The 14,782-nt window shown below is 33.4% G+C and overlaps 3 protein-coding genes across 3 annotated transcripts; all 3 read right to left on the minus strand.

Annotated features, from left to right (window-relative positions):
- Positions 1–33: 33 nt before the first annotated feature.
- lis-1 (Lissencephaly-1 homolog) lies at positions 34–5,580 on the minus strand. Its single transcript, NM_067354.8, has 10 exons — positions 5,478–5,580; positions 5,218–5,296; positions 5,031–5,170; positions 4,129–4,270; positions 3,537–3,633; positions 2,910–3,076; positions 2,171–2,399; positions 1,609–1,757; positions 1,295–1,400; positions 34–604 (listed from the first exon to the last, which is right to left on the minus strand). Exons 1-10 carry the CDS (start codon positions 5,507–5,509, stop codon positions 531–533), a joined length of 1,215 nt encoding a protein of 404 aa, NP_499755.1. The 5' UTR covers positions 5,510–5,580; the 3' UTR covers positions 34–530.
- A 1,131-nt stretch (positions 5,581–6,711) lies between these two features.
- Positions 6,712–7,212, minus strand: T03F6.10 (Venom protein). The gene is made up of 2 exons (NM_001392228.1): positions 7,137–7,212; positions 6,712–7,077 (listed from the first exon to the last, which is right to left on the minus strand). The coding sequence occupies exons 1-2, from the start codon at positions 7,149–7,151 to the stop codon at positions 6,853–6,855; spliced, it is 240 nt and encodes a 79-aa protein (NP_001379497.1). The 5' UTR covers positions 7,152–7,212; the 3' UTR covers positions 6,712–6,852.
- A 99-nt stretch (positions 7,213–7,311) lies between these two features.
- T03F6.6 (Receptor expression-enhancing protein) lies at positions 7,312–9,166 on the minus strand. Its single transcript, NM_067355.5, has 3 exons — positions 9,087–9,166; positions 8,650–8,856; positions 7,312–7,686 (listed from the first exon to the last, which is right to left on the minus strand). Exons 1-3 carry the CDS (start codon positions 9,162–9,164, stop codon positions 7,348–7,350), a joined length of 624 nt encoding a protein of 207 aa, NP_499756.3. The 5' UTR covers positions 9,165–9,166; the 3' UTR covers positions 7,312–7,347.
- Between the last annotated feature and the right edge of the window lie 5,616 nt (positions 9,167–14,782).

Below are 14,782 nucleotides of genomic sequence, written 5' to 3' on the forward strand. Positions count from 1 at the left end.
AAGCTGCGGCGGAAATTGAAAAAATAATAGGCGTGGTATCTATCAAGCGGGACAGGGATTTCATTTGGTTCGAAAAATTTTAAACTACAAAAAAAATGAGTTTTTTCGGGGGGAAATGCTGCTCAGCACTGAGAAGAGAGCTGATAGAACAAGACAAAAAAGCGAAAAATTGCTCAAGGAAAGAAACAAAAAAGATAATAGGGCGGATAATTTAAGAGGGGGGTGGGGGAGAAAAAAAGAGAAAAAATATTTTTAACTTAACATAATGAAAGGGAAGATTCACAACCACCAGGGCGATACACAAATAGAAGAGGGAAAACAAAGAATTAAACGTTTCTACCGGCGCGAGGAGCAAATTCATCGAAATTGATTTTTAAAATTCGGTGGATTTCTGATTTCTGATCAATTTCGACCATAACCACCCGAAAATTATAAATCAAAAGTTGAAATTTTTGATGAAAAGTGGAGAAAGTGCAATGAAAGCAATAGGGAAAATTAGATAATTCGAAGAATTATGGAGAATATTTCGGTCAACGGCATTCCCAAACTTTGCACGACATATCCACACTTCCTGTGATGACGAACGGAGATGTTTGATGGAATGCTGAAAATATAGATTTTTCTTGAAAATTATTATAGAAAGTGTTTAAAAAAAACGTTTAAAATTTCTTCAGAATTTTTTCAATTTTTTTTGCTGAAAGATCGAAGTATTAAAAAAATTTAAAAATCTAAAATTTTAGTTTTTCGATTGGTTCTGTTTCCAATATTTCAAAAAATTGAAATTTTCGATCTTAAAAATACATTTCGAATTATTTTTTTTGTAGGTTTAAAAAAATCTAAAAATCCAAAATTTTAGTTTTTCAATTGTTTGCCTTTTTTTAACATAGAAAATTGATTTTAATTTTTTTTCTTTTTGGAAAATAGAGAAAGAAACATGGTTCGGTTTTTTATCTTTAAAAAATCGAAATGTTTCGCTAGCCTTTTTCGATATTTCACAAAAAATCGATTTTCAATTTTTTTTTTCTAGGAAAATCGAAATTTCGAACTAAAAAAATCAAGTTTTAGTTTTTCGAGTGGAATTTATTTTAAGAAAAAAAATTGTGTTTTTATATGTTATCTTTTTTTCGGAAAATTTAAAATTTTAGTTTTTCGATAGTTAAATTTATCTTTGAAAAAAAAAACCAAAAAAATGATCACAAAAAACAAAATATTCTTTTTTTTTTGGTTTTTTTTTAATGTTTTGTAATTTTTGGGGCACTGAGATTTTGATCGATTTTTCTTGGAAACTACTAACCAACTGTTGAAACAAAGTGCTCATGCGCTTCAATTGCCTTCATACATCTCTGAGCACTCAGCTCCCAAACTCGTAATGTTTTGTCATCGGCTACGGATATCAGGTACTGAAAATTGAACAATTTATTCGTCGGGTTTTTTGTCTAAAATAACAGAAAACAGTCTCTTTTTTTTTAATTAAACATTTTCATATGCATGGAAATTCAAAAATTATTCCATCTTTTCTAAGCCTTTGCAAAATTGTGAAAATCATTTACAGATATATTGGCTGTTTTCTGTCATTTTTGGCCTGTAAATTGCGTTACTTAAACCAACCTTTCCCTTTGGATGGAATGCCAATCCTCGAACCCAATTTTCGTGTGCCAACAATGTGAACAAGACGTCACCAGTGTTGATGTTCCATGCTTTGATACTTCTATCACGACTTCCACTGAACAGAATGTGTGTAGAATTTCCTTCGGGTTCTGGAAATTATATTTAATTTAGCCTATTACCAGGTAGCAGAGTGTATAAAGTTAGAGAGACGCAGACATATCGGTACTTTTTCGGTATTTTCGGCAAAAATGGATTTTTTTGGTTTTTCGGACTGCAAAAAAAAACAAAAAAAATGTTTTTCAAAAATGTCGTGTTTTAGTTGGTATAATGGAAAAATCATTTTTTTTGGTTTTTTAGTCCGAGATTTTTTTTGGTCCCAGTCCTACGTGGCGAGGGAAAAGTCGAAACTGTGTGGAATTACGGAGCTTTTTTTCGACAAGTTTAGAATCGAACAATTTTTTTTGGATTTTTAAAAATTAAATTTGTAGTTTTTTAGTCCAAAATCCAAAAAAACATTTTTTCGGTGACAACCCTAAATTTTAATTACAAAACTAAAGCTTACGTTGTCCTGTAACATTGGTGTAAGCCGTATCTGGAGCCCATTCGACGCATTCCACAGCATGCTCGTGATCGCGGAGCACCAATTTTGCGCTTTTCGTGGCAAACGACCACACGGTGACTGTTTGATCGAGACTTGCCGACGCGAAAAGTGTTCCGTCGTTCGAGATTCGAATCATTCGGACCCAGTCATTATGGCCACGGAATGTGTAGACGCAATAGCCAGTTGAGATCTAGAAAGGTTGACATTTTTACGTTTATTATCTCTTCCTTGAGGTTAAAAATATTACGTTTGTTCCATTTTTCTGGGAAATCGGAAAATCGAAAAATTGAGAATCGGAAAACGAAAACTTTTCAATTTTTTAATCGATTCTCGGGAAAATCTAAACCATGCCCTAAAAATTAACCATATAATTCAATTTTTGCCGAATTACGTTCATGTTGAGGAAAAACATATAGTTTTCTGCTAAAAACCGAAATTTTAAGCAATTTTTCGAAATATCGAACTTTTTTCGAAATATCGGAAAACCGAAAAACCTGTCTTTTGTTTCTCGGGATTTTTTGGGAAAATGGGGACTGTTTTGTCTTGTTTTTTTTTGGACCAAAAAACCAAGAAACAATTCTTGGGACAAGCGAATTTTTTTCGGGTTTTTGGAGATTAAAAAAAAATCAAAAACTGTAAAAACTGTACAGCCAGAACTATCGAAAAATGTTTCCAAAAAAAATCTGAATTAAAAACTTACATCCCACTGCTTAATTGTATGATCTCTACTGGCGGACAATACAAAGTCTCCAGTTGGAAGGAATGTGACCGATGAGACAGTGTGCTCGTGTCCTTTCAATGATTTTAGGCAGTCATATGTCTGTCCAAAATCCCACAGTTTTATCGATAGATCCGATGAGCACGAAACTGAAAATTGGTATAGATGTAATTTTTGACAAAAAAAAAGTTTTTTGTTTGGCGTTTTTCCTTGTTGGAAACTCGTGCATTCGCGAAAAATAGCTGTGACTTTCTTTTTTTTGCATTTCAAAAAGCTAAACTTCATAAATTTGAGCTCCTTTATCAAACCAAGAGATCTGTGAATTTTTGGTAAGCCCTCACGAAAAAGGAGATCTGGCACGGTGCCAGCGCATTGAATGTAACTTTTCGCGAAAAAATGTTAAAATTAGCTTAAATTTTTGATATTTTTTCTTCTTTTTAGAACAAATTGTTATCTTTTTTCTTATCAATGTAAACCAAATTAGATAAAAAAAAGTAGTATTTGTTGGTAAATTTCTGGAATTTTTTTTTTCGATTTTTCGGAAAATAGAAACATCGAAAAGTTTTTCTAGAATTTTTTCGAGAATTCGTGATATCTGTGCACACCGACCCAATTGTTTTCCAGCTGCATCGATCGCGATATCATTGACTGCGTCAGTGTGTCCTTTGAGTGTCCTCTCGAGTTGACCCGTCTCGTAATCCCAGACCTGAAAATTAGAAATTGAAGGCGGAATAATGTTTTTGTGCGGTTTTTGCTATATTAAAATTTCGTAAAATAGTCAAAATTTGCGAAAATCTAAAATTTCGCCAACTTTTCCTCGTCCTAGAAGACGGAATTCAGTTTTTATAGAATTTTCACCCTTTATAGCACATTTTGGTAGTTTATCTCGAGTTAATTCGTTCATTTAGACACATCTTAGAAAAATACCAAAATTAAGTGCCTATCGACTTAAAATGCACCCGAAAGCGAAATAAACTACTAAAATGTGCAATAAAGAGCGATAATCTGACATAAAACAAGGAAAAGTTTGTGATATTTTGCAAATTGAGACTTTTTTAATTAAAAAAATTGATTTTCCATGAGATTTTCAAGCAAAAAAATCCCCTTCAAAACATCTATTCAATGGTAATTCCTCGAGTAGTTCAATACTTCCGTTTCCAATTCAGCCACTTTCTTCCGTTCCTCATTCAAAATCTAGTACCTTAATGGTGGCATCTTCTGAACAGCTGGCCATAATGGTCCATAGTGGATGGAAAATGACTCTGGTGATTGGAAGACGATGTCCGGTCAGTTTCTGTGTCTCTGGCGGGCGAGGGATCCAGTCTGCGGCTTGACGCTTGTCTCTGAAAATTAATTTGTTGGAGGGGGCGAGTTGGTAGGGATTTTTCTGTTAAAAAAGGCTCTAAAAAATTCAAAAAAAAAAAACAGCTGGAATTTGGTTTTAAATAAATTAATATTTTTGCTGCAAATTTTGGCAGATTTAGATAAATTTTAAGTCTATAAGCAACTAAAAATGTATTTATTTATTTATTTATTTACGCTCTCGACTACAAAATTACAAAATTATTACGATTACCAAAATAAGATGCATGCAGACTTAAAATGTGCCTGAATCTGCGAGTAAACTAGCAAAACATGCAATAAAAGGTGATAGTTTTAAAAAAACAGAGAAATTTTTGATTTTAACAAAATTTGGTTCTTTTTTGAGATTTTTTGAGCAGTAAGACTTCTCAAAAAAATTTAGAAATTCGAAAAAAACCTCTATTTTGCTAAAATCTGAATTTTCGTCCGCTTGTCTCAGTAGTAGCTGCTAAAATTTCGTTTCTAACCAAATTGCCATTTTTTTTTTGCATATCTTGGCAGTTTGTTCGTTGATTTAGACACACTTCAAGTGGATAGACATTCAAAAATTAACAAAATTGGGTGCCTGCCTATCGACTTAGAATGTGGCTAAATTCACAAAAAAAAAACCAAAATGTGCAATAAAATGCGATTTTAACAAAATTTGACTCTTTTTTGCAATTTTTGAGCGGTCTTATCTTGATATTTCATCTCTTGAACCTTAATGAGCAGGTCCTTGGCGTCATTTATTTAAAAAAATACCTCGTCGGTGCACCATGATTGATTTCCCGTTGTGATTCCTGAAGTTTTGACTCCAAATCGTTGACTTTCCGTTGAAGTCGAAGAACAGTTGTCCATTTCTTCTCTAGAATACCTCCTAGTGGCTTGATATCATTTTCGCTCTGAAAATTGGCAATTTACGATGTTTAAAAGTTTTTGAAGCACTAACCAAGCTGGATTCCTTCAAAAATACACTAAACGACTCGCTGTACCCATTGTTTTGCATATATTCGGCGATCGCCCGATTGCTGAAATTAAAGGTTAATTAATTGGTATTTTATATTGCGAAATTCCGCAATTTTCCGTCAATTCTCTGGGAGAACACAGAAAAAGATGAAAATTCAATTTAGAAGCTAGCTAGCTTCCCATAAAAGCGCTCCAGCTTCTTCTTTTTCTTCTTTTTCTCATTTTCCAGGCTTCAACACTCACATTTCTTCTTTTTGCCTCTCCGACAAACTCATGTTGTTCGTGGACGACACACCCAAATAAGGGAATTGTGGAAGTGGGGAAGAGAAGAAGTTTTGGAGAGAATCTTGAAAAAATTCATGGAATTTTAGTTTTTTTCAATGGAAAAATCGATGAAAGTTGAAGATTAGGGCACGAAAAAGACAATTTTTGCGACAAAATTATGTTGCGAAACAATTGAAATTGTTATTTTATTAAAAAAAAAAGAAGCAAACGCAAAAAAAAAAACAAGAGAGGCGATGAGATGAGTGGGAAACCGACCTATTTGACACGATTTTTCAGTTCATTTTGAGATTGAAAAAGGAAATTCAGATTTTTTGCAGAATAACTGCTAAAATAAGGAATTTTGTGTCATTGGGCAAACATTATAACTTGAAGAAAAATTTCATAAAAGAAAATGTGAGTCACGATATTGGAACAATTATTCCATGCTGCAAAGTTTGGTGAAAATAAATATTTATCTCTAAATATATAACTGACTGAAAATTCGAATAAAAGTGCAGAAAAAATTACTTTTTTCGAGCAAAAACGATTTATTTTTTTCATAAACTTGCGGTTTTTTAAACTTTCCTGAACTTATAATATTTACAATGAAGAAAAATATTTTTTCCCAACATAAATAAAAAGAAATAGCAAAAAAAAAAAAACGCAGTCCGGCATCGGGTACAGCGCCCGCCGGAGTGCGCGAATCGAACGAAACGATGACGAAAGGAAGTTGGACGAGACAGTACACAAAAATGGGATGGCGCAGAGAGAAAAAGAAAGAAGCGCGCGCGTTGGCTCTCGGTCCTCCGTCCGCTGGTTGGGTGCTGGCGACAGAAAACGATTACACTTGTGTATTTTTCTTTTGCACTCTCTTTTTCTTCTTATTATATAATGTTCCGCGGTTTTTTTTTTCGGTGGCGGAGCACTTTTTCTTATGAGATAACGACTGATAAGCACAGGAACACAAATTAATGGCAATGTTTTGTTGCAAAGTTAGGAGAAAAAATAATTATTATTTTTACTATAAAATATAACTTCAAAAATAAAGATTTCGAATATAAAAACTGAAAGAACTGCTGAAAAAAATGAATTTTCATGAAAAAAATAAAAAAAATTGAGATTGATTAATCCAAAAACTAAATTCTGTGCAGTTCCCCGTCGCGGTGTTCGCACGGATGGCACTACAATTTACGAGCAAATATTTTTTTTGTTTTTTTGTTTTTATTCAAAGATACACGCAATAACTTTATTAGATCACAAACAGAATATAATTTGCAAAATATTTTCAGTTTTTTTTTCTGATCAATTAATTAAAATTACTTTTACGAGAAACAAAAAATCCTAAATCAATAATTTAATGTCTTCCTATGAAGAAAATACACTTCCCAACGTAGCATATGTGGTCATCTCGACAATCTTCATGTTTCTCACAAGGCCTTCCTTCTGTCATGTCATTTTTGTTGATACATTCAACAGCTTCTCGATCACACACTTCATCTGCGCGACATTTGAGCTTCACACATACATCAGGGGCTCCATGTGAGATTTGAATGAGAGCAATGAGAAGAAGCATAAAAATCTGGAAATATAGAAATATACTTACTTTTAAGTTTATGAAAAAGAATTTTAAAAACTTACAAAACAGGTTTTCATGTTGAATTTTGAATTTAAAAATTTAAAAATCGAGAAGGGCAAACAATTGATCTATATACCCTTTCTCATGTGGTCTTTCTCTCTTTTATACCCGAGAAATGAACAGAAAAAAAGCAATAGAGACGCATACAGAACTAATAACAGAAACTATACAAGGAACCGAAAAGAAATATTTATCGCAATGAAAAAGTTCAATTTACTGTGGCGGTGGTTGATCGGGCTTAATCACATTGTTATTCGCATCCAAGGCTGATCCCTGATCATTTGGAACAGTTCCAGCGTTTGCTGGAAGCTTTCTGGACATGCTCTTCTCCATATGAGCAACAAATGGATCAATCAGTTGGTGGTAAATGACGTGGGATCCGTGAGTTTCTGGCAAGTAGAGGTACAAGAGAAATGCTGCTTTGGCAACCCAATAAATTGGGAAATATGACATAATGCTTGCGGCGAAGAAGTCGATAATTGAAAAGGCACCGAAAACAGTCCAATAGATCAACCACATTGTATCATCGTCAGTTCCTTCAGTTCGGATCGCCTGAAAATTAACAAAATTTGATTTAGATTTAATAATTTTCTAGCAGTTACTCGTTGCAGGAAAAATGTCAATTTTATGAAAAATAGTGTCCTAAAACATGCAAAACTTTTCTTTTCAGTTACCGCACCAGGGTTTACTGTAGATTTTCAAGTTTTTCGTTTAAGCAAAATTTCGTATGCTTTTACAACTACAAATGTGTGCAGATCAGGGGTGTGCGGCAAATTTGCCGAATTTGCCGAGCACGGCAAATTTCAAAAAAGTAGATTTGCCGAATTTGCCGAGCTCGGAAAATTTCGGAATTTGCCGCATACATCAAAAATTTAGAAAAATATAGACTATTAATTTTGTTCCCAAAAATTTAGAAAAATGGCACAAAATTGAGTTATGTTGATGCTTAAGCAGACACTCTACACAGAACTTATTCACACACCAGATTTTTATTCAAAATTCAGTAGTTTTGATGCTCCAAAAAACATCAAAAAGTATCACATTTTTCGGGGTTTGTTAAGCACGACCAATTTGCCGAATCAGCCGAATTTGCCGTGCACGGCAAATATTGGAAAAAGAGATTTGCCGAATTCGCCGAGCTCGCACACCCCTGATGCAGATTAATCTAGATTCTAGAAGTGGTACCTGTACGCAATTCGTCTACCGTAACCCCATACGTTTGAGTGCGGTTTTCTCAAAAACGAGTAGTCCAATAGCTGTGTGATGCATATAAAAAATGTCCGAAAATAAATTCTAAATTTTTTGGACCAAAGCTTTTTTCCATATCACGCGCCCAAGCCTGGTTACACTTAAATTATCAGTTGCTTAGATGTACGGTACTACTTGCAAGCTTGCCCGGTCGTGAGAAATATTGTGTGCAAACAGATAATAATAATTACGAATCAAAACATATTTGCTCGAGATATCTAGATATACCACATAAATCTCAGTTATTGAATTTTGTACAGTTTGTACCTTAACAGAAACATAAGCCGGATAGGCAACTCCAATCAAATTGCACACAAACTCGGCGCCACTTCCAATAATCATGTAGACACAATTGAGCCCGATGAGCCCATATGCGAGCATTTCACGTTTCAGACCAGTTGCGTCTTCCAACTTTTTCACATTCTCTTTGTAGAATGGTCCATGATCAGCGTACAAGAAGGAGAAGAAGTCACTCTGAAATTTTAAAATGTTTAAATTGCTGATTGGGTTTGCCACAAGAATAATGAGTAGGAAATTTTGAAATATGTTAACGCAAGAAAAAACTAGCTAAAAAGAGCACTATTAACTAGATAGACCGAAGACAGAGGGCGAGTAGCGGGTGCTTTGGGCTTGTGGCAGGAAGTCCTACCGTCTTCCGCAGTCGAAGTCTACAAATGCTTCAGATATTGTAGAAGTATACTAACCTGAAGGTTCTCAAAATCCTTAGCGGACGTTGTTCCATCGGCTGGTTTTGATTTCACAGGATTCTTGGTCATCGACATGTCTGCACAGCGTTCTCAATTGATTTCCAGAGAAAAGAATGAAGAGAGCAATGAACGAGTGGTTTCGAATAATGAATAAATTTAACCTTTTGGTTTTTTCAGAGGAAAATCTCATGTGGTGAAACGTGAAATCACGTTGTTTATTTTATTTTAAATAACCGTGTTCTAATTAATTTCTCATGCTACATTTTAAATTTCAAACTGAACTAGTTTTTTGAATGTAGATTGAGAACGTGAATGAAACATTGCTGTGAAATGTGCAAAATAATCTGGAACTCTGAAAAGTTATTTTTTTGACAGAAATGACAATTCTGAACAATTTTATGAAAGAAAAAATAAAGGCTCCCTATAATTTTCCCGTCATTTTGAATTTTGAAAACAAAACAGCTTTTGGGGTAATATTGCAAAAAATCTAGAAAAAATAATATATTTTTCAACAAATCTTTGTTTTGCACACACCACAATTTGCGTACAATCCTACCATAAGCCTGAAAACTGAGTACAGAGGAAACTTGATGATTTAAAACAAATTCATAATCAGCATCTTGAAAAGTTGGATCAATCGATGGAATAATATCTGAACTGTTTTCAATTTCACTTACTAAAATGGTTTTTACCTAAAAAGTTATTGTTTTGAAATTTGAATTCATCCCTTTACTTTTTTTCATATCTAAAGATGTCCTTTTCAGATAAAATCCGGTTGGAATACTACGAAGACTTGTTGACTTTTAATTTTCTTTTTCTTTTTTTGAAAGTTGAATAGTAGAATTATAACCTTGATTGTCTATACAAGTAACATAGGGAATAGTAGGCCTTATCTGAACGGATCATCTATTTTCTAGGCTAGAAGACTGATGTATAAAATAGAAAAAGTATAAAGTAACAAACACATGGAAACCTGGTCTCTTTGAAATTTTGTTTACTTGATTTTTGAGATTTTAAATTTGATTTGGAAAAATTTTGTGTATAATATTTTTAGATAGTTTTTTTTTGGTAGCTTTGTTTTGGTGTAACCTTGCTTGACATAACTTTATGTCTCTGTCAAAAGTACTCAAATGACAGTAGAACTTTTCAAAAACAGTGTCAGAAATTTTTTACTCTGGTGATGTAGGGACCTTGAAGCCCAGCTGCTTTTGGGCTATTTTCGGGCTAATTCTAAACTTGTTTATTAAACTTTAAATGTCTCTTTTTCCGTTTTCTTTTCTGAATTTTCAAGCTTTGAAAATTAAGCATCAACTTTGCACCAAAATGCATTTTTCGCCCTATTATAAATAATTTTTTTTGGCTGAAGAAAAACCTAAATGACACTGCTAAAGTGGTAATGGATGTTATCAATCTTCCACAGAGGGCTCATTTTCTTGTTGATATATTTGGCAGGCTTTATTTTTTTTAAAATCAAATACCTTCATGCCCACTTTTTCCACAAATACTTTTTTGTTTCAAAGTTGAAAATTCAGAGTAACTAACTTTCAAAAACTTAAGTTCCTCCACCCTCAAAAAAGTGAAAATTCATAAATCAAATCATCCGCTAGCAAGCAACAGCAACAGCAGCACAAGAATATGCAAAACGCGTATCTCCCCCTTTTCATAGTTTTCACTTTTTTTCAAAAAGAAATTGCAAAGATAAATATCTCACTTACACTTTTCTCATCTCTTCCTCACTTTCCCAAATATCAACTAGTTTCTACTCTTTTTCACACGAGAACAAATGGATAAATAAACAAGGAAGATCCCCCACTCTTGTATTACTTTACCACTTTACTTTTTTGAATAAGCATTCATCTTTTTGTTCCAGTTTTTTTTTGACTTATAACCTCTAACCTTTTTGAAATTGTTTAAATAGGTATCAAGTTTCCGAAATGTTCAAACTGTTGAAAAGAAAGATCCAAAAAATATTTCTGCCATGAATTATTCGGTTATATTCTGTCCTTATTTAGAAATGTTTTATGCCTGTCTGCCTACGTGCCTGTAGGCATACCTACCGCCTATTTTGTGCAGTTTGAGACTGCAGTAGTACTGGAGACTGCAGCATTAATTTTCGAACGGCTATTTTCAATTATAGAGCACTAGTTTTTAGTCACAAAAACTCATTTTTTAAGCAGAAATTCATAAAAATTGCGAACTTTCGTAACAAAAAGGCCCAATAATTCAATTACTTTCGTAAATTATCAAAAAATCATCAAAAATATACAAAAAACCCAAAAATATCGAAACTGTCAAGTGACTCTTTCAATAGAAAATGGGTTGCAGCACTATTTTTCGGACCCTTTTTGAATGGAGCACTATTAGAGACTGCAGTACTACTGGAGATGCAGTACTAATAGAGAATATACGGTATAAACATTTTCAAAAAATTTGGAAATTTTGAAATGCTACAATATTCCAAAACTGCCAAAACTTTGCCAGAAAAATTCCAACTTCTAAAAAAAGTTGTTGAAAAACGCCTGAAATTTCCAAAAAATATCAATGCACACCTTTTCAAATGACTCATGTGATGCATGTATCTACTTTTACAAGCCATAATTGCTTAGATTTGTATTTTTCCGAACCTTCAAAATCTCGGTTTCCTCGTTTTTTTTCAAATTCTAAAACTCGTTTCCATAGTCAATAGGTGTATGCTTCTTCTATTGAATTCTCTCTTGTATCACACTTTCACTATTGCATAATACCCCTTTCAACCGACCACTTGTCTCCAGACTGACCTTCTTGACCTCTTAAATTTCTAGTTCTTAACACGTTTCTTATCAATTTAACAACAACTTGCTTCATTGTTTTATTCCAAAGTTAGTGCCCTGAAAATGTTCTGATAACTTGGAACAGTCACATGATTTCCATTGTTGAAAGTTTTCTTTACCATTTGTGTAACCAAATACTATTTTTGTTCCTAGGATGCTATTTTTTGTTTTAAAATTTAAAGTTAAGGTTAAATTAAACGAATGCAAAAACTATGAACTTAATGATAAAAATCCAAATGTGATAGCCGCAACTATGCAATAAAATTTCAAATAATACGCGCACAGGGAACAAGAGCTCTGACCAATCAGCGATGCATCCTCCTCGCTCATTGGTGGGCGTCATTCGCTGTCCGCGCGAATTTAAAATTTCACGTTTTACTACAAACTTTTGCTTTGTAGTCACTTTTTATCTCGAAACACCAAAATTCCATAACCTTAGTCATTTGTGTACATCGTAGTATATCTTCTTGCACCCTTTATCCGATCGCGTGTTCATTATAGACAACTCGTAGATCTCATAGATCGTACGAGAGAACTAGAGAAAAATACATTTGGGATAAGTTTGTTTAAGTCAAGAGCTGCTCCCATCTTTTTTGCCTTTCACATTTTTTGAAGTGATCTACGACTGTCTCTTCCTTACTCCTTGAACCTATGTCAATACTTTGAGAGCACCGAATTGAAGAGTAGATTTCCGAGAGATTTGGCGCCTAAACTTTGGTGTTCTAATTCAACTTTTATTGCGGATGCTCATTACTCGTACGGTGCTGAAAATGTCGGAAAAAAACCTTTCAAAAATTTTTTTTCTGATTTTTAAAAAATTACTTATGTATTATTTAAATGTTTTGAATCAACCGATTAAAAATTATTGTCGGCGAGTTTTTCAACTTTTTTTATTTGGACTTGAACTTTACAAACCTGCAGCAATGCAATTTTCTTAGCAATTTTTCAAAAAGTCCAAATTAAAAAAAAATTTGGCATCTTCCCAAAACTGTCAAGACAGAAAGCATTAAAAAGTCGACAATTTGTTGGAGTTTCTACAAATTTGTCATTTCTCAAAATTTCAAAGTTTTAAAAAATTTGGAAGCTTGTTGAAAGCATTGTTTTTTCCCAAAAAAAAGTTGTACGTTTTTGTCGACAACTATTTTGTGTAAGTGCTAGTAACATTGTATGCAGGTAGGCCTACATGCCTACATTATGCCTACCTATGCCTACCTTTGATTATATTCTGACTGAAAACATTTTTCATCTCAAAGTTTAGTTGGAAATTGAAAATAAGTGCAGGCGCGAGGCAGGTAAGCGCTGACATGGTTAAAACCAACAAATGAAAACGAGAAATTCCCAACAAATTTCAATTTCTAATTGCTTAATCTAATTGCGAACCAATAAAACGGAAACTAACAACAAACAAAAGAAAATTTTCAACCCTCTTCTTTTTTCATTCGTTCATTTCCATTTTAAAGCATTGGCAAGGCCTTTCCATTTCCCCTCTCTCTCTCACTTTTCTTGACCGCAAGCAAGAGTGTAACATTTTGTAGTAAAGATTCTCTGAAGTCTCTTCCCATCTGTTTCAGTCGTTTTTTATTATTTTATTCTGTGATTTCTCCGATTTCTCCGATTTTCTCCAAGTGTTTTTTGTTAGTATTAGTATTACACTGATACTTATTTGTCTCGATTTTTGAGATTTGAGATTTCTCGTTCAGATTTTTCAAATTTAAGAAATTTAAAAATGATTTTGGAACTAAAATTTTCAAATATCGTGATTAATCTTTCGCGAACCTTATGTTTTTGCCTCTTAAAAAAAGAAAAAATACATATTCAAATGACTAAAACAAGTATGATTCATTCCACGAATGTTTATAAACTGAAATTTATTTTGATATTGTCATTCGTTACTCAATTAAAATTTTTTTTTGAGAGTTTCTTATGCCTACTGGCTTGCCTATGCCTGCCTACCTACCTGCCATTTTCATATAGCAGGAGTGAACAGGCTTACGAGTTTGTACTCACTAAAGTTTCTCCGGAGTCTTAAATTTAATTTCTAAGAGTCCAAAAGATGTTCACTACGTCTCAAAATTTTGATGCATTCATTCATTCTTCATGTACAAAGTTTCCATGACAGTGTTTTCTGCCTCCTGCCTCCCTGTCTACCTGCCCTGTAGGCCTGTAGGTACTGCATAGTTGGCCTGCTTAAAAGCCATTATTCCTCCCCAATTGAAAATTGAATTTCCAAAAACCCCAGAATATTTTCTCTGCGTCTCTAAATTTTCCGCTACATCTTTTGTTGTTCAGTCAGTTGTTTTTTCTTTTTATTCGTTTTTTTTTCAGTTCAGTTTGAGGTTTTGTGACAAACAACATGTTATGCAATTGAAGAGAGGATTAGTTATTTTTCTATATGCTTTTTTCTGAAGAATATGCTTTTGGTTTGCGTTTTATTTTGGGTTTTTTTCTAACTTTGAAATTTTCAAAGATGGTCTATCTTAACTTGTCCAGCTTTGTCTAGGTTTAAAATTGTTTTCAAATTTCGAAAATTATCGAAAATCGCATATAAAACCAAGATTTTGAATAATAGAAGTAAATTAGATTTAAATACTGCGGTATAAATGAATATGCAATAACCTAGAAACTTGAAAAAAAAAACATACATACCTGCCTACATGTTTGCCGACTTACGTGCCTGCCTGTACCGACGTGGTTACCTGCTTGCCTATTTACCTGAATTCTTGCCTACCTAAATGCCTACCTATACCTACGTGGTTGCCCACATGACTGCCTAGGCTACTCTCTTCTACCTAGTTATGAAACTAAAAAGTTTATTGCAATCATGATCATCCCTAAATTAAATTAATTGTTTTTCTTGCGTTGGAAAAACAACATAACAAAAAT

Source organism: Caenorhabditis elegans, chromosome III (assembly GCF_000002985.6).
Source record: "Caenorhabditis elegans chromosome III".
Taxonomy (NCBI): Eukaryota; Metazoa; Nematoda; class Chromadorea; order Rhabditida; family Rhabditidae; genus Caenorhabditis; species Caenorhabditis elegans.

Coding starts and splice junctions, on each gene's coding strand:
- lis-1 (NM_067354.8), bottom strand. CDS start 5,509: ATGAGTTTGTCGGAGAGGCAAAAAGAAGAAAT. Junction 3,634..4,128: donor CAGAAGATGCCACCATTAAG/GTACTAGATTTT, acceptor TCTAATTTTCAG/GTCTGGGATTACGAGACGGG. Junction 1,401..1,608: donor CATTCCATCCAAAGGGAAAG/GTTGGTTTAAGT, acceptor TTCAATTTTCAG/TACCTGATATCCGTAGCCGA.
- T03F6.6 (NM_067355.5), bottom strand. CDS start 9,164: ATGTCGATGACCAAGAATCCTGTGAAATCAAAACCAGCCGATGGAACA. Junction 8,857..9,086: donor AGGATTTTGAGAACCTTCAG/GTTAGTATACTT, acceptor TTAAAATTTCAG/AGTGACTTCTTCTCCTTCTT. Junction 7,687..8,649: donor CGGCTTATGTTTCTGTTAAG/GTACAAACTGTA, acceptor GTTAATTTTCAG/GCGATCCGAACTGAAGGAAC.